A 19,220-nucleotide genomic window follows, 5' to 3' on the forward strand; every position below is an offset into this window, starting at 1 on the left:
GCTCTTGTTGAGTCATTTATTATATCAAATGCAATGTGATATTTGTATGACTTTAAATTTTGTACATGAGTCTAATTATAACCATTGATATTTAAGAACAACTCTTTAAGAATAACATTGCATGTATTGATCATTCCTTTTAGATTTAAATATAAAATCAGTGGTATATTGACAGGTATTATTGTAATGTAAATTTAATTGCACAGAAATGTGGGGCCTGATGCATGAAATGTACTAAATGATTTATTCAACAAAGTAATTTATTTTTTGTAGCTTCCATACACTTATTTGGTAAAGTTTTGGAAATAAGTTTAACAAAAGATCTGAAACAAGAATCAATGCAGTACAATATTGAATATTCACAGTTTTGCCTAAGAATTATATATAGTCCGATTGTGGTGTAGAACATTCATGAAGCTTTAAACCGTGCCCTAGAGGTTTAACTTACAGAAACTGGTCAGTCATTGCAATGTGCTTTGAGGGGACATCATTTGGATGATATTGAAATAATTTTCCTGCATACAGAGCAGTAATAGAGAGACAGTAGTGAATCATGTAGTTGTAGTTGAGCTCCACACAATTGTTCTCTCAACAACTCTAAAATGATACGATGAGTAACTATTACTTATTTAATATTTAATTTTTTAAATTGTGTCAGGTGGAAGGAAAACCTTTTTTTTTATTTAAATACTTAAAAAAATTTTTTAGCTTTTCTTCACTTGTGCATACAACTTGAAAATATAGCACAAAATTTGTAAGCTATAAGTTTTACTTTAGTGTCTAAATAAATTGTGTGTGTTCTTTTAGTAATGTAATTTGTGGTTATTTATATGTGTGTGCTTTCCCAACAGCCAAGTTTTTGTCCAGATCCGAGCCAGATCCGGTCCGCTTGTGCCAGATTTGGCCTGGATCTGAGCCACGCTACATTGCTGTGTTGCTCGAAACAAATATACAAAAGTATTGCATAAAATTTTATCTTTACAATAATGCACAAATACTTAAATATATATGTGAGGGTTTTTAGTAAATGTACCTGTCATGTTATTTTTACATGTAGGCTTCTTGCATCGAGTTTCCCGTTAAAAACCATCATCTCTCTGTAAACAAGTTTTTACTGAGCTCATTTGATGCTGCTGTCTATAACTTTTTCCTCTGTCACCAAAATTGTAGCTTTGTAGCTGTAAAATCATGATTGACAGCTCAAACATAAACTTTTTTAAAATACATTTTTAGTTGTGATTTAAGTAAAGGGGAAAGTTTACATATAGAACATATAACTGATATTTTGTTATGTTTATGTCGTTAGTGTTTTGTGTTACTAATTCAGAAAGTTCTGCATTATATGTGGAGGACGAAGCTGAAGTCTGAAAAAAAACATAACACAAAATGTAAAGGTAACATAATGTAAATGTTGTGCTATATGTTTATAAATGTCCATCTTTCAGTGTAGCAGCAAAAATTAAGCAAGCCGTGCAAAATTTTGGACCAGGTGAAAAGCACTTACAAGTAACATTTTACAATATATATTTTCTTGTTCTTATGATGTGTTTTAACACTTGTGAGCCTCTTTTTTTGAAAACGATATGCTCAATTTTAAATACGTATGTCTCTGAAACAAAGGGTGTATTTGAATAAAATATTAAATTTTTAATATTAACATTTATTTTCTGTTATATCTGAGGTATTTGAATAATTATTTTTCTTTTTAAAGGTTAGAATTAATATTGCTCCAGAAGTGTAAGTATATAAATTACCAGATCACTGTAAAGGAAGATGGAACATGTGATTATTGTCATCATTGTTTTAATCAATTACTTGTGAGAAATATTCTGGGTTGCTGTTTCAAATTATTATGATACATTATTGTAGCTGGACGTGTGTGTGTGTGTGTGTGTGTGTGTGTGTGTGTGTGTGTGTGTGTGTGTGTGTGTGTGTGTGCATCCGTCGCCTAACCTCCCAGGGAGGTAATTTCATTACTATTACAATTATATAAACATTCATTTCCTTTTATATTTAGATTAGCTTGTTAAAAAGCTTTTCAGTCTCAAAGTTTCCCTTAAATAAGTCAAAATAGATTAAATACACCATGCGAGTTGCTCTTTACATGGGAAACAAGAAACCGCACGCTCCTTTTAGGTGCATCAAAAATTTAGATGCATCAAAAAGCGTGCTCGTTAAGATACCAGCAGACAAGCTAATCTAGCACAAATTAGTGCTTAAAAGGTCACCAAAATGAAGTACTTGAACCTCATAATTAAATACAAAAGGAGGAGGAAAAACTGCAAAAAGGTCCACTTTTTGAAAAAAAAGAACCCCCCTTTCAATAGGCTGCCTACGGGCCTGTATATTTAAAACCTCTGAAGGCATTCGCCCCCTATTGCAGGTTTTTCGCCTACATGACCTACCCAACAAAAAGTGGTACAGCTCCCACATACTTTAACACACAGGGGTGTTCTTGGTGGTCTCATTGGAAAGAAGAGATTCTCTAGTTCTCAGATACAAGTGTCAGATTGATTCTAGGCCTTACTGGCACAAAGTTACAGTGGCTAGAATGGAAGGTTTTGATTTCCGTCTGAGTTGTTTACCTGATAAACTGATTAATCTTATTGCTCTGGAACATGTTAGGAACCAAATAACAACTGAGGGTCATAGCCACATGTCTTGGCTTTCACCAAAAAAAATTTCAAGTCAATAGACTCAAAAATGGCTTCAATAAAAATAGTTTTCTACGGACATGTCCGTCCGGTCATGTTTTTCTTGTTTACTGTATAACTTTGAATTAAAAGAATGCATGCTCAGTTTAAAAGGCCTAAAACAAAGAAAGCCTCTCTGCCTAGAAGTCTGCTGCGAAAAAAGGCCTGTAACCTGACACCCTGAGCTATGAGAATGTGAAAAAGTCGAGAATTTCGCAATAAATCCATTGCGCAGCCATTTCTGCGCAGCTCAGGCATCAGAGACGTGTCATGTTGCATACCGTTGGAATCGTCTCCTTATTGGCTAAAGAGCTGTAAAGGTCCCGGATCATTACATTGCTATTGGAGGGAGCAATTGTATAGACGGCTATAGAGATAGACGGCTGAGAAGCCAATGATGTCTCTCCATCCTATGTGGGATGGAGAGACATCATTGGCTTCTCAGCCGTCTATCTCTGCACTACAGGCGCCGATTGGCTCAAGTGAGGGCTGGTTTGATTCGTTAGTCCCTGGACTACAAATCTGACGCAACAGTGTAGTTTTAGAAGCCTCATGGGAGAAGTGAGAGCCAAAACAAAGGACGGAGTTGAACTGCTGTTTCCAGTTTTCGGTCAGAAACGGAATATTTGCGAGGCGACCAAAGCGTTTTGGATTAAAAGGCTTACAAAATATCGAGAGTCTAAGCTTTAATAGAAAAATAAGTTTAACCGTGTATTTAGAGGATTTAATGCTTAAAAGCTACAACGAAGTTGCTTCTGGCTCATCCCCTAGTGGTCATTTTCCGTGCTGTGCCGTGGACGGCACGGCGGTCACATAATTTGCCGCAGCGCCCAAAATCTGTATTTGATTAAAATGTGGGCAGTGATCCTGGTGATTGCTGGGGGTTGGAAATGTCACTCTTGCCTGTCTTCAAAACTTGAGAGCCCTGATAATTTAAAAAGAGAAAAAAGTTGTTGCATACAGTTGTGCACAGTACAATATGGTGATGTCACTGATGTATGTTTTAGCGGTGTCAGAATACAGCTTGCATTATCATTAAGTCTGTTGTTTTAATATAACACATTTTGTCTGTTAATTTAGAGTTACTAGATCTCAGACTCCTGAATTTCAGCAGTGGTGTCTGGTGTGTCATTAAGGAGAAACAGTAGGCTTCTAATGTCATGTCTTGGCCATGCAAATATTGCAAAATTGATACCTCAAAACGTGTAGAGCTTTTAAAGCATTATAGATTAAAACATCCACACACTGGTCAAAGCTGGTCAGTGTCCTGCTTGTACTCAGATTGTCCGTGCTCACATAGAGGTTGGGGGCCACTTTGTGCACATTTGTCTATTGTCTTAAATGTACAGTCACATGAAATGGGTTGTGTTGTGAAAAACTGAGATCTGAAAAACTCAGATACTGAAAATCTTAAATTTTTGGACTGTACAGTAAGTTGCTGTAGGTCGGGCATCACCAAATGGCTGACCGCGGTCCAGATTGTTTCTGTTCCATACTCCAGAGCAGAAGGTGGCAGTAATGCACCTAATTACACTGGCAGGACAATTAAGATTCAAACTGCTGGCAGGACAGTTACATGCCCATTTCTCTCACTAGGAACGGAAGATGGAAAGGGAGTAAAGAGAGGTGGAAAGGAGAGAGGAAAATGGGAGCTGCTCAAAGCTCTGCACTTTTTTTTTATTCAGTAAATTCTGCCCTGTTCTATTTTACTTGAAATGTTCTTTTGCCTAAGGTTCCGGTGTTGTTAATGTAGTTAATGTTTAAAAAGGGGCAGCTCAAAAGTCTTTTGTTTTATTTTTTTCTTTACTTTTATTTTATTCAAAAGATTCTGACTGTTTTACATTACTTGAAATATAGGCCCTAAGTTCAGGCTGCTCAAAGCTGTGTTTGCACTTTTTATTTATTTTACTCAGAAGAAAATTCAGTGTCTGTTGTCTGTTACTTGACATTTAGTAAAGACAACTACAGGATTGTTTTCCATTCAAGTGCCATACAAGTTCAGACATTGAAAACACTTGAAATTTAACAACAAATTATATAGAAATGTATGTGCGTTGTTGATTTTATTAACATGAGGGTACACTATTTTAAGTGACAATATAAAATTCGGACCTTTGCTGGGAGGAAATTTTAGTAACCGGACCACTTTGAATTTTAATTGAATACCCCTGCTGTAGGTTATGTATACATCTCCCTATAAGATAGTTATTACAAACTCAAAGAATGGTGCTGAATATGAATGCCCCCTCTTTCCCCAGATCTGTGACACTATATAGGATCGACAATGGCAACCAATGTCAAGCCTGAAGACGTTGGGTGAGTAAAATGCTTGTGTTAAAAATACTCCAAGTACACAGGTAAACACTGAATATCTAATCAACCCTACTAACCTGTTAATGTGCAAGGCCCTTAACCCTTAGTTGCTCAGTTGTATTAAAAAAAAAGAGATGATGTAAGTCGCACTTGATGAGAGTGTCGGCCAAATGCTGGAAAATAAATAAAATGAAATGTGCCGAGTGCTGCTCAGGTAGCGGGATAGCTACCTCCAGCATCTATCACTTTACAGGCTTTTCCTTCCTACAAATATTCTGTATTTATGTTAATAGGTTTGATCACAATGCACTTTTTAATGCGGTGGTCAGCGGTAACAGATCTACGCTACATGGCCTGGAGGAGTACCTTCTCAATAATGAGCGAATGACAAGCGAATGTTGTAAGAATAGAATTTTGTTTAAAACTCCACATATCTGTATACAGAATCCTAGAGCTCTTATTACTGTGTGTATCAGTATGTAATACATTATTATATTAGTGATAGCATTATTATGTCCCATGTCCCTCAGATAAGTATGATGAGAAGACAGTACTCATGACAGCTCTACACAATGTCAAACAAGGAAAGACTGATGTAGTGGAGTACTTGCTCATCATTGCAGAAAACATTCATGATGTTGAGAAACTTGTGAATGCAGAATGCAGGGACTCCTCCTATAAAGGTATGAACTTTTGAACTATTGCATATATTAACAATTTTTTAGCTCTACCTAGCATATTATTATATAATTAGTATATAATTATTCATTAGTATGTTACTCCTCTATGTTGAGAGGTCCTCTATCTAAATTATATCTGGTCAGAGTTAGTCTTATGATAGCACCTTTTTCCCTAAAGCAGGAAGAAGGAATTAAGACAGATGGTGCTATTGAGCATGTCTGCAAGCAGTAATTTTATACCTATGTGCATAGTGCACCTATAGGTAGGTTTACCTGTTAAAGGTGTAGATAAAAGATAAAAGGTAGACCTTAAAAGTGTTGGTTATATGTACAAGCTTCCATCTTGATGATTTAATGGCCTTTATTGGAATGTTGCTGCATATATTTCTTCTAAGCAAGTCGCAAGAACATTAGTGAGGTACTGACAGTCACATAATTCTCCAAATCATGTCAAACCTTTTTGGTGAGGTGGAAATATGGGCTGCATGAAGTCCTGTCAAGTCAAGTTCCTCCACTCGTAGCAATCGTTATATATTTACAGTGTTGTCTTTGTGTGATTGGTGCAGGACAGACAGCTCTTCATATCGACATTGAGAGGACAAACAAACGCTGTGCTGAGCTGCTGATTCAGAAAGGGGCAGATGTCCATGCAAAGGCCTGTGGGACGTTCTTCCAGCCACTTAGTGAAACATGCTTCTACTTTGGTAAGTGATGATAATAATTGATAAATGGTATAATGGTGTAATAAATGGTATGATTGTGCTGCACGATTAATCATATCGCAATCGCGATATCAAGCCTGTGCGATTATATGATGCAAAATGCTGTGATTTTATGGAATAAATAAAAAATAAATGCGTCTGGGGACATGGCAACACATTCTCTCTGAAAGCTGTTTGCCTATTTCACACACTACACCGCTATCTGCTAATAAAAAAAAAAAGACCATAGAGTTTCAGTTTAGGCAGTGGCACATGTGGCGCGTATTGTCATGTCGTGACTTTTTCCCGTGTGCAGCGCGGAACGGGTGAAGATGGATGCCGAGCAGACAGACACTGAACTGGTGGCCAGAAAAAATGCTACCTCTGTTATTGTTAGGGATCAGTACGGATCCGTTAGGGATCAGCGCAGACTTGGTGCCATGTGCGTTTGTTGTTTGTTTGTGTCACATGATTGCCCTGTCCACATCTGCTCCTCCCCGGTCATCACACCTGTTTCCCTTTGTGTGTGATTGTCCGTGTCGCTATATATGTGAGCCGTGTTGCATTAGGCAGTGCGGCTTCATTGAATATATTGTGTATTCCCTGTGTAGAGTGGTTTATGTTTGTTCTTCCTTATGTATTAAACCCCTTTCATTTGAAGCTATCCTGTGTACGGGTCTGTCTCCAAGCCACCTCTGCCAGGGTCCTGACAGAATGAAGCCGCCTCGACCATGCAGACCCAGCAGGATAGCTTCCAGCTCGGACCGGCTTTTTTTTTCATTTTCCCCCTGGACTGTTCCGCCAGTCCTTCCGGTGACATCGCTCCGCATCTCGCCGGTGAAGGACGCCGCTCCACTTCCGGTTCCGTTCCGAGGAGGACGTCGCTTCACCACTTCCGCGGAGGGTGTCACCATGTTATTGGGGTTCCTTTTTTTTTTTAGGTGCCCTGTGGCATCGCCCCGCATCTCTCCGGGGAAGGACGCCGCTCCACTTCCGGTTCCGTTCCGAGGAGGACGTCGCTTCACCACTTCTGCGGGGGGTGCTGCAGGCACGATGCGGGGGCGCCTTCCCGCCCTTTTCCTCAGCTCGCCGAGGCGCGAGTTTGGCCACGGTGCGTCGGGGGAAGATGCTCGGCGCTTCAGCTCGGCGCTTCAGCTCGGCGGTGGACGTCACTCGGCCCTTTATCTCGGCTGTGGTCTTCGCTCGGCCTTCAGTTCGGATGCGGACGTCGCCTCGGCAACTTAGCTCGGCTTTGGACGTCGCTCAGCCCTTTCCGGGTGTGCTGCCGTGTGCCTCTGCTCCCCCCACCTTCCTCGCCGTGTGCCTCTGCTCCCCTCGCCCACCTCGCCGTGGTCCTTGCTCTCCCCACTAGCCTCGCCGTTGTCCTTGCTCCCCTCACCTGCCAATCGCCGTGGACCTCGCCCCCTTCGGACCTTGCCGGGTTTTGGCGCCTTAAGGGGGGGGTTCTGTTAGGGATCAGCGCGGATCCATTAGGGATCAGCGCAGACTTGGTGCCATGTGCGTTTGTTGTTTGTTTGTGTCACGTGATTGCCCCATCCACATCTGCTCTTCCCCGGTCATCACACCTGTTTCCCTTTGTGTATGATTGTCCGTGTCGCTATATATGTGGGCCGCGTTGTGTATTCCCTGTGTAGCATGGTTTATGTTTGTTCTTCCTTCTGTATTAAACCCCTTTCATTTGAAGCTATCCTGCGTACGGGTCTGTCTCCAAGCCACCTCTGCCAGGGTCCTGACAGTTATATGTAGTGTTAATTTCGTCAGACGAGACGAAATATGTTCGGCAACAAATTTTTTTTTCATGACTAAGATGAGACGATGACAAGACTGCACCACTGTCCAAAAACGCTGACTAAGACTAAATTAACATGCATTATTGTTGACGAAAAAAGATGAGATGAAGATAAAATCTCTCTTAATTTTCGTCTACAATTGTCTCTGCTTTTTCATCAGCTGTTACACCTTTAAAATATTCAGAACGAGTTCGAGGCCTCGCGCTTTTGCTCAAGTTACAGGTCTCATACGCCTGTGGCTGCAACACGAAACTGCTGAACAATTGTATTGCTTCCGCTAAAGAAAATAGTGCGCTCCGTCTCTACGGTTAGAATCCTGTGTGTCCATTCCAATGCTCTGTTTTTCATGGCAACGGTGTGTTATAGTTAGCAGCGGTCTGTTATCAAGAAATAAAATAGTGTTTGCGTAGAAAGAATTTGTCCACACGACAAATTTATCAAAAAATAAACAAACAAACAAATAAATCCTGAGCGCAAGTCCACCGTCTAAGCAGCTTTTTGTGTTAAATTATATTTCCTGTCGCTGGCTCTTTTATTGTACATGACATCTTATTTCCCGACGACCAGTCTTTACATTACGATTAAAAGCAGTATCAATAAAGTAAAAAATGTGATGTGCAGTCAAGTTCGAGTGTATGTACTGTTTAAACGGGTGTTCTCAACTTCTCACTGATACTATTGTGATTCGCGTAGTTTTGACAAGTTTTATAGCCTTGATATTGTTTCTTATTCAAAAGTGGTGACAGAAAAAATTCTTTACCCCAACCTGAAACCTCATCCCCTGTCACAATCACATCATAATCAAAATTAATAATTAGGCTTAAAAGCAAATGTATATATGTAAGGGAATCAAGTTTAACAATTACATGTAATATTGCTCCAAATATCATCAATAATGGTGTGTGCAATACCCTGTATAACTTGCATTTAAGTTGGTAATTTACTTATATGTATATATATTAGAAATACAAATTTCAGCATTATCAGTAATTTGTGTGTGCATTTTCCTTGAGAACCAAGCAAGTTGACTACCATTTGTTTGTTATATCGCATATCGCAATCGCAATATTGACCTCAATTATCGCAATATGACATTTTCCCTAAATTGTGCAGCCCTAGCTCACGTGATGCATGCCATTTGTGCAGGGATCATCGCTAACCTAGCAACCATGATGCCTCCTTGTGTGCTGACGGTTGCAGGAGTGAGAAGGATTCTAGGTAGCCGGAGCGCTCTGTCTCGGAATGAAGCTTTGAGACAGGATGTAGAGCGAACATTCCCTTTCCCTGTTGAGTACGGGAAAGACTTGGACTCAGCAGTCGGAGTGGCAATGGTTTTTAATGACAAGCTGGTTAGCCACACTGCTTAGCATACACTAGACCTTACAGATATTATTATGTCTGATTTATAGCCCTGTTGGCTGCTGATACATTTTTTAAATTAAGAAAACATTATTCTGTGTGAACTTTAATTCCATTACAAAATTCCATTTATTTTGTCATTTGGGTTACAGTAATAATACTTTAATATTAATTTTACAGATTAATTATTGGAATTGTAATTATTACTGTGTAAGTTGCTCATTTATTGTTGATTTATTTTAATGTATTACTATTTTTGGGGCCAGATCCATAATGGCATTGTTTGTGCTTGCAGAATACATCATGTTACTTATAACACACAACTTGCAGGTAAAACAAAGTGCAACTCAATAGCAAATGCATTGTAACAGTATAATTACATGTATAATGACATAACTATTACAGCTCAGGCTGGTTTAAATGGAGATAAATCTGTCCTAAATATCAGACAAGTATGTAAACTAGACCATCCACATTGAGATGCTCAGTAGAGGAAAAATCGAGCTGGTGGGTTATTATCACATAAACAGCTACTGTGGAAAAATCTTTAGGGCTAACAATGTAAAAACACACACACGCACACACACGCACTTGCTACATGAGTAATGATTAAATAATCAGTAATTATTTAACTTTAACTCATGTGTGACATGATCCGTTATTCCTAACTCTTACTATAACATGAATAATAAAGTATTGGCTATATTGTTTCTGATAACATATAACTAAGACTTTATGACTCAACATGGTAAACATCTAACCCTTCTCTCTCTCTCTCTCTCTCTCTCTCTCTCTCTCTCTCTCTCTCTCTCTCTCTCTCTCTCTATCTATCTATCTATCTCAGTACTTGCAAGTAATCTCACTTCTTATGCATCTTCTATCTTCAAACATCAGGCTTCTTACAGATGCAAAGCAAAATATTTTGTATGCATTTGTGTTGCAACAGATTTCATGCACTGATTTCAGTATTGCTTCAGATTTGTTTCATTTGTTTTAATCCCAGTAAAGTTAAATGCTGACTAGCATTTTGTGTGTGTACGTGTATATCTGTGTACTTAAAAATTTTTTTTTTTTTTACTTTTTTCAGTAATCTAAATTCATAAATGCCTTTTAGCATGGTTCTGTTCTGACACATCATAAGTGCCCATCTGTGTAGAAGGAAAGCAGTGTTTCTGATACTGTCATCTCATTTTTAGATTTTAAGGGCATTTCATGCTGAACCACACAAATTAGAAAAATCTACACATGCTCATATAACATTTAACACCCATCCAGTATCATGCACCATGAAAAGCTAAATTTTGTTTTATGTACTTTTCAGACCGGTCCTGTGGAAAAACATAGAGATGTTGTACTACGATGCTTAATTGTCTACCTCTCAGAAAATCCTGAGAATCTCATCAAGCATTATCCGGTGTGCATCTGAAATTGATCAACCATTAAGTTGGGCTCCAAACCTAAATAAACAACTTACATTGGCATGCAAACGTTTGGGAACCCCTTTTAGAAACTTAAAAAAAAAAAAAAAGTTTGTTAAAATCTTTTTTTATTTTTTTAATTATTCACATTTTCACAGATTCTGCAAGTGGTTCTCAAGCTTTCACATGTCACCATACTGCATATAAATCACACTGTATATAAATCACACTGTATATAAATCAATACAGTGATATAAATCAGTCACTGTATATATGTCACTTCAAATCATTCTGTCTCATTTTGTGTGCAATGTATTTTTACCACTGAACAATACCAAGTGATGTTGCAAGTAAATGCACTATTATTATTTTTAAAGGATACTCATTGGAACGAGGAGGAACTGAAACAGCTCACATTGAACATCATCACGAAAGGTGGCTCAACAGATGATCCTTTACAGACTGGAATAGTGCTGGAAGGCATAGAGGTGATGACAGGGTTGGCAGGCATTGCAAAGGCTTGCGTTTCTCTTCTTTCCTGATCTTTGCAATTAATCTCAGCTACCCCAAAGAGCTCAGATTCTCTTTTGAGTTTTTTCAGAAGATCTTGCTGGAACTTGACGGTGGCAAACTTACTCCAAAGGTTTACTCTCTGAAGAACAAGCATATTTGTTGAAATTATGGTGTTCTGACCATTACGACTCAAAATATGTTTGAGTCACAAGACATGATTAGCACAAGACATCAGGTTCTAGTACAATGTTAGTCTGAATGTTGTTTTAGTGTTAGTGTTTTCTCAGGAAGTTTGTTGCATATTCACAAAAGGAAAGTTTGGAAAAATGTGAATATTTTAAGAGGCTTGCAAAGAGTTTGAACTTTGATTGCAATCTTCGTCTTATAAACCACTAAAGAAAGTGTTGCAAAGGGGGGCAGCATCAAGGAAGTGTCCTGTTGGAAGTGAACTTTCATTTGATAATTTGACACATTTGTTGTACATTCATGGTAGGCTGCCCAAAACTCTGAGTAGTTACATATCACAGTTTGTGAAAGGGTTAGGGTTAGGGTTAGTCTTCTGTCTTCTGTCTTCTGGGTTGTCTTCTGTTCCTATTTCAGGTTGTGAGCGGTCAATTAGCCGTGCATTTTAACATGTCAGACATCAAGATTCGAGTTTCCTGATCACGTGGCAGGATTTATGCAGCACTGATGATTTCCTGTCATCATTACCCAAGCTTGAGTCACACCTGAATGTGACCACAGGATTTGGCTCTCTCTCTATCTTCCTAGTATTTCTTGATCAGAAAGCTGATTATTAACCCTATTTCTGTGTTTTTTTTGTTTGTTTGTTTTCAGATTCATTCTTGTTCTATATGCAGAAAACCTCTCATTTTAAGCAATTCGTTACCAGAAAAAAGAAAAGAAAATGTAGGGCCTGAAATAAGTAAATCTACAACAGGCTGATCAAAATCTTAGATTCCTTTGTTTTGCTTTTTAACATATGGACAATGTTTTATAACTGTAACATTACCCTAAATACCTAGAATTTTATGTTATTAGAGGTTTGGGATTTCCTGAACACATTAAAGAGTCATTTATTAGTTCAAGTAAAACATGATATTTTCCCATTGCACTTATTTCAGTATTGCTTACACGGTTTCACTTGTGCAGTTTCTTTTCCCTAAATCACATGATGTGAATGCTGGTTCTGACATATTTGTGTGTGTGTGTGTGTGTGTGTGTGTGTGTGTGTGTGTGTGTGACGTGGGTAGTTTTTTTCTGACATACGTGTGTGTGTGATGCTGGTTCTGATATATTAGTGTGTGTGTGTGTGTGTGAGAGAGAGAGAGAGAGAGACGTGGGTATTTTTTTCTCTCACTAAGACAAACCACACCTGCAAATACACTTTTTGCCAGCTGCCTGTGTGCTACATATCATGCATTGCTCAGACACCCTGAGAAAATAGATCTCATTTTAGATATCACTTTAGCAGTAGTAGTAGTAGCCTTTATTGTCACTGGTCACAGGTACCAGCGAAATTAGCCATCAACCTGCTAGCATGTCCTGAACTGTACCAGCCTCACTTCCTTTGACTTAAGTTCAATATGGTAATGCAGAGCCAGTGCTGTCAGATGAGGCTCAAACAAGAAATTGACTGAGGTTGGACTGCATGCTGGAATGAGTTAAAATGAGTATCAAATTAACGATAAACTTTAACAACAGAGACACACGTACGCAGTTTATTTGTCACGCTGCTGTTTTTGTTTCACGGTCTAGCAGTTAATAAACACAACTCCATGCGTCTTGCGGAAGAACATTGTAACCGGCGCTACTTCTCTCCGTTTATGACTATGGACGAATCACCCAGGTCCTGTGCTACTCCACAGCGGCGCGACCCGCTGGACTAAAATAGTCCGAAAATAAACACTTATTATAGGTGTACCATGGTCATTCAGGATACTGACTCCAGTACTTACTGATATGGTTTGGGAATCGGAACAAATCTAGGTAAAAGGAAAGAAGTGTGAGAGAAAGCTTTGGAGCAACTTAGTTGATTCACAACACTACATAACGTGTTCTCACTCTGCGTGTGTTTCGCGCTGGATGACGGTCGTGCTGAGCGGTGCAGGTACAGAGGAGAAATAGAAGAAGAGAAGATGACAGCATTTGTTAAGGGGGATGTTTTCATTTTCATCCTTAGCACATAAATATTATACCACAAACTACGGAGTATGTTTTGGACATTATTTAACTTAAACGAAGAACAAAAATTTTAGAATGACAACATTTCTTACTCCAACTTTGAGGGGTGCTGAGCTCCTTTTTAGGGGTGCTGGTTAGCCTCGCCCATGGCAGGAACAACTTAGGCAATTTCTTTCAATAATTAATCAATATTAATATTAATATAAATCAATATTATATTTTATGTTATTTATAATTGATTAATCAGACGTTTTTTATGTAAATGAGCTACATGCATAAGCTAATTTCTTTTGAACAATTAAGAATGAAAAGAAAAGAACAAAAATACTAAATAAAGGATGAAAATTTTACACAGAAATTACTGGAATTAACATATTTAGTAAAGCCATAAATAAAGTGCACTACAAAACCAGCTTGCACAAAACAGTCAGTAAACGAAAAGTGATGATCTGCACACAGAGCAGTAATATAGAGACAGGAGTGAATAATGTAGTTGTAGTTGAGCTCCACCTAATCAAAACACGTGTGCAACTGTGTCTAACATTCACCATGAGATGAATTTTTGAACGTTTATTCTTACAACATGCGTCTCACCCACAGCACTTCTTCCTTGTTCTACTGCACATCATTCAATCAGCACGTAGTAGCGCCACCGGCGCAGCCAATAGGAAGCGCGCTCACATTAACGCAGGATTGAACTTAAACAACCCTCGAACTTTAATACTTATCGCCTTATATATACTGCTGAAAAAAATGAAGGGCACACTTCTATTACACACTGGATCTCGATAAACCAAATATACAAGTAAAAACTAAATACTTCACTAATCACAAAATCATCTGTCTGAAATGGCAAAACTAAATATTCAGAAAAACAAATTCTTCACTATGTTGACCTACAATTTACTACACAGCAGGAATTCACTTTGTTATTGTCGCAGTCTCTTGTTTCACTCTGATTGGACAGATCCAAGCGCGCACTTATTCAATATTTTTGAATGACGTCAGAAGTTCTGCGCATCCACTTGTTTGCATTTAAATTTAATCTCCAGACTGAGGTCCGCGACTGCTTAAGAGATTCTTACTCTGATCTCACACTGACTTTAACGCTTCTAATCATGAGTGGAAACGTTGATTCAACAGAAGTAACCGAGATATCAGGTATTTGTCTATCATATAGTCAGATATCAAAAATAATCCGATCTTGTTTCTTTTGTTTTTTCATTTATTTTCCACTCAGGAGGCGAGAAAACTCGAGAGAGCTGCTGCTAGCTTGTTGATGATGACAATTTTTGATTCCTTAATATTTATTTATTTGTTTGTTTGTTTGTTTGTTTGTTTGTTTTACAAATCATTTGTTAATGTAGATGGATGAATGTGTTAGATAGCCGCCCTGCTAACTAGTTGGCGCAGGAGATCAACAATCTAGTTAGCAATTGTCTAGATTTATAAACATCTATAGTTCAATAACACTGATCTCCTATCTGTTGTTTACAAATCATTTAGCTGCTACGGAGGTCCGGATCAACTTAAGAAACTTTCCAAGCAACTTGTGGCATTTGGTGACTGATCCTCACATTTGCTCAATCTGCTGGGATGACAGTGGGGAAGGAATCCTGATTTGTCCAGAGGCCTTCAAAGCTGAAGTGCTATCTGCAGACAACAAGAAGATGGTCAAGTATTTCAGGACGACTAATTTCATCAATTTTGTTCGTCAGCTTAACCTCTATGGCTTCAGAAAAGTTTGCCCAGATTACAAGATCTCAGAAGTGAGCTTCATACAGCACTACTTTAATCCGAACTTCAAACGGGCCAACCCGGAGCTTCTGGTCAATCTAAGGAGACTCACACCTGCCAACAGGGCCCAGCTTGCCGCTGGGCAAGAAGTCTCCAACCACCCAAGTCCTTTTCGTCCGATGCTGAATGCACCTGACATCTCTGCTGTGGTCGGTAAGTGGATGTTCAGAACAAGCTATAATTTATTCTTTCATTTATGTATTCACAACTGAGGTGCCCTTGAGCAAGGCACCGAACCCCCCAACTGCTCCCCGGGCGCCGCAGCATAAATGGCTGCCCACTGCTCCGGGTGTGTGTTCACAGTGTGTGTGTGTGTTCACTGCTGTGTGTTTGTGTGCACTTTGGATGGGTCAAATGCAGAGAACGAATTCTGAGTATGGGTCACCGTACTTAGCTGTATGTCACGTCACTTTCACTTTTCACTTTCATTCATCTTTAGTAACTGTTTTACCCTGGTCAGTTTCAAAGTAAATCTGGGTGCTCTGATTGGGATGCCAGCCTATCACACACATTCACATCAATATGCTATTTATTAGCATAACCGATTCATTTCCTGGCATGTAAGGGGGAGGATGTAGGAGGAATGAAACCTAAGTACATTGGAGGGGAGAAATTTGGGTATCAAATTTATTTCAAAATCTGAAATTTCACCTTGACAGAAGTCCAGAAGATGGACACTAGGAGCTGCATTGTATTGTAATATTGTTTCAGAATAATGTGTTGGTGAGATGTGGTTAACTTGTTACTCAACATTGACCCGTTTGTCAGCCTTCATTGTTTTGTGTTCATTTTGTTGCAGAGAACCATTGCTGTATCCCAGGCTCCTTGGATTCCAACATGCCCTGCTCCCAGCAAGAAGTTGCCTCCTATGCTCATTGTGGCTATTATCCTGTGAGAGCTGAGAAACTTTTTTATTTTTTGTTTGTAGAAATTGTCAGTGCAATTATTTTAGCCCATGTAGCTACAATAAGGTTTGGTAGGAATGTACATCTAAAACCGTAATGTGTCCTGTAACACAACATTTTACCTCTTATTGTCCAGGACTACTCATTTAGCCACCTCCAGTACGCTGGCCAAGATCCAAACTTGCAGTCAGCTGATGTCCAGGACTTCTTATTTAGCCACCTCCTCTACACTGGCCAGGAACCAGATCCCAGGACGAGTGACATGAACCTGGGCAGTGTATTCGATGCAGAAGATGAAATGTAGGTCAGGTTATACAGAAAGTATTAAAATACAGTTAAGTCAGATTAGATGATCCTCCATCATTTGCAACCCTTGTGCTAATAGTGTGTGTGTGTGTGTGTGTGTGTGTGTGTGTGTGTGTGTGTGTGTGTGTGTGTGTGTGTGTGTGCGCGTGCGCGTGTGTGTGTGTGTGTGTGTGTGTGTTTTCTCCATATTCAGGCTGCTGCTTTCTTCACTCTGCTAGCCAATGACTTATTTTGAAAACTGTTAATTATCTTTAATTGTCATTAAGCCATTTCTGGTATTTTTGTGAATCATTTATTTAATAAAAAAGACATGAAACATGCTCTTGTTGAGTCATTTATTATATCAAATGCAATGTGATATTTGTATGACTTTAAATTTTGTACATGAGTCTAATTATAACCATTGATATTTAAGAACAACTCTTTTTAAGAATAACATTGCATGTATTGATCATTCCTTTTAGATTTAAATATAAAATCAGTGGTATATTGACAGGTATTATTGTAATGTAAATTTAATTGCACAGAAATGTGGGGCCTGATGCATGAAATGTACTAAATGATTTATTCAACAAAGTAATTTATTTTTTGTAGCTTCTATACACTTATTTGGTAAAGTTTTGGAAATAAGTTTAACAAAAGATCTGAAACAAGAATCAACGCAGTACAATATTGAATATTCACAGTTTTGCCTAAGAATTATATATAGTCCGATTGTGGTGTAGAACATTCATGAAGCTTTAAACCGTGCCCTAGAGGTTTAACTTACAGAGACTGGTCAGTGATTGCAATGTGCTCTGAGGGGACATCATTTGGATGATATTGAAATAATTTTCCTGCATACAGAGCAGTAATAGAGAGACAGTAGTGAATCATGTAGTTGTAGTTGAGCTCCACACAATTGTTCTCTCAACAACTCTAAAATGATACGATGAGTATCTATTACTTATTTAATATTTAATTTTTTAAATTGTGTCAGGTGGAAGGAAAACCTTTTTTTTTATTTAAATACTTAAAAAAATTTTTTAGCTTTTCTTCACTTGTGCATACAACTTGAAAATATAGCACAAAATTTGTAAGCTATAAGTTTTACTTTAGTGTCTAAATAAATTGTGTGTGTTCTTTTAGTAATGTAATTTGTGGTTATTTATATGTGTGTGCTTTCCCAACAGCCAAGTTTTTGTCCAAATCCGAGCCAGATCCGGTCCGCTTGTGCCAGATTTGGCCCGGATCTGAGCCACGCTACATTGCTGTGTTGCTCGAAACAAATATACAAAAGTATTGCATAAAATTTTATCTTTACAATAATGCACAAATACTTAAATATATATGTGAGGGTTTTTAGTAAATGTACCTGTCATGTTATTTTTACATGTAGGCTTCTTGCATCGAGTTTCCCGTTAAAAACCATCATCTCTCTGTAAACAAGTTTTTACTGAGCTCATTTGATGCTGCTGTCTATAACTTTTTCCTCTGTCACCAAAATTGTAGCTTTGTAGCTGTAAAATCATGATTGACAGCTCAAACATAAACTTTTTTAAAATACATTTTTAGTTGTGATTCAAGTAAAGGGGAAAGTTTACTGCATTATAGAACATATAACTGATTTTTGTTATGTTTATGTTGTTAGTGTTTTGTGTTACATTTTCTTGTGACTAATTCAGAAAGTTCTGCATTATATGGGGAGATGAAGCTGAAGTCTGAAAATAATATAACACAAAATGTAAAGGTAACATAATGTAAATGTTATGCTATATGTTTATAAATGCCCATCTTTCAGTGCAGCAGCAAAAACTAAACAAGCCGTGCAAAATTTTGGACCAGGTGAAAAGCCCTTACAGGTAACAATTTACAATATATATTGTCTTGTTCTTCTGATGTGTTTTAACACTTTTGAGCCTCTTTTTTTGAAAACGATATGCTCAATTTTAAATAAGTATATCTCTGAAACAAAGGGTGTATTTGAATAAAATATTACATTTTTAATATTAACATTTATTTTCTGTAATATCTGAGGTTTCTCAGGGTGTATTTGAATAATTCCTTTACCAACATAAAGGTTATAATTAAGATGCAGAAGTGTAAGTATATAAATTACCAGATCACAGTAAAGGAAGATGGAACACCGCAAATGTAAAAAATAAAACTTCCACCTGACACAATTTAAAAATTTTAGACACTATTTATCTTTGAATTCATTCAGTGAATGCCAAAAAACTTATTTCATAACATCTCACCATTAACTGTTTTAAGTTTGGTTCATATATTATGTATCACAGATATTAAAGAGGGGTTTTTGTAGAGACACACTTTCCTGTGCCAGTTTGGCACATGTTGGTACACCTCTGTATAAGAGTTTTCTCAGCTACCAAACTATACAATTTAATTTAATTTCCTTTTTTCCTATAAAATTTAACTTAATTTCCTTTTTTTAATACAGTACACACATTTTTTTTTTAATACACACGTTTAAAAAGCAAATGTGAATAACGTGATTAAATCATGTAGAACGCTGAGTCAGTGAATTTAAAGGTCCAGGG

At 37.9% G+C, this 19,220-nt stretch overlaps 1 protein-coding gene across 2 annotated transcripts; it reads left to right on the forward strand.

Moving 5' to 3' along the window:
• Nucleotides 1–14,705: 14,705 nt before the first annotated feature.
• LOC113635061 (heat shock factor protein 5-like) lies at nt 14,706–16,999 on the forward strand. Of its 2 annotated transcripts, none has more exons than XM_047809554.1 (5): nt 14,706–14,833; nt 15,179–15,622; nt 16,269–16,360; nt 16,511–16,674; nt 16,874–16,999. In XM_047809554.1, the coding sequence occupies exons 1-5, from the start codon at nt 14,791–14,793 to the stop codon at nt 16,896–16,898; spliced, it is 768 nt and encodes a 255-aa protein (XP_047665510.1). In that variant the 5' UTR covers nt 14,706–14,790; the 3' UTR covers nt 16,899–16,999. The 2 variants fall into 2 exon arrangements, with proteins under 2 accessions (XP_047665510.1, XP_047665511.1); XM_047809555.1 differs by having other exon boundaries at nt 16,290–16,360.
• Nucleotides 17,000–19,220: the final 2,221 nt, after the last annotated feature.

This window comes from Tachysurus fulvidraco, chromosome 26 (genome assembly GCF_022655615.1).
Source record: "Tachysurus fulvidraco isolate hzauxx_2018 chromosome 26, HZAU_PFXX_2.0, whole genome shotgun sequence".
Classification (NCBI taxonomy): Eukaryota; Metazoa; Chordata; class Actinopteri; order Siluriformes; family Bagridae; genus Tachysurus; species Tachysurus fulvidraco.

What these genes read in the sequence shown, in the direction of transcription:
- LOC113635061 (XM_047809554.1), top strand. Translation starts at nt 14,791, where the DNA reads ATGAGTGGAAACGTTGATTCAACAGAAGTAACCGAGATATCAG. An exon ending in AGAAGTAACCGAGATATCAG is followed by an intron (nt 14,834 to 15,178) that starts GTATTTGTCTAT and finishes CAAATCATTTAG; the next exon opens with CTGCTACGGAGGTCCGGATC. An exon ending in TGACATCTCTGCTGTGGTCG is followed by an intron (nt 15,623 to 16,268) that starts GTAAGTGGATGT and finishes ATTTTGTTGCAG; the next exon opens with AGAACCATTGCTGTATCCCA.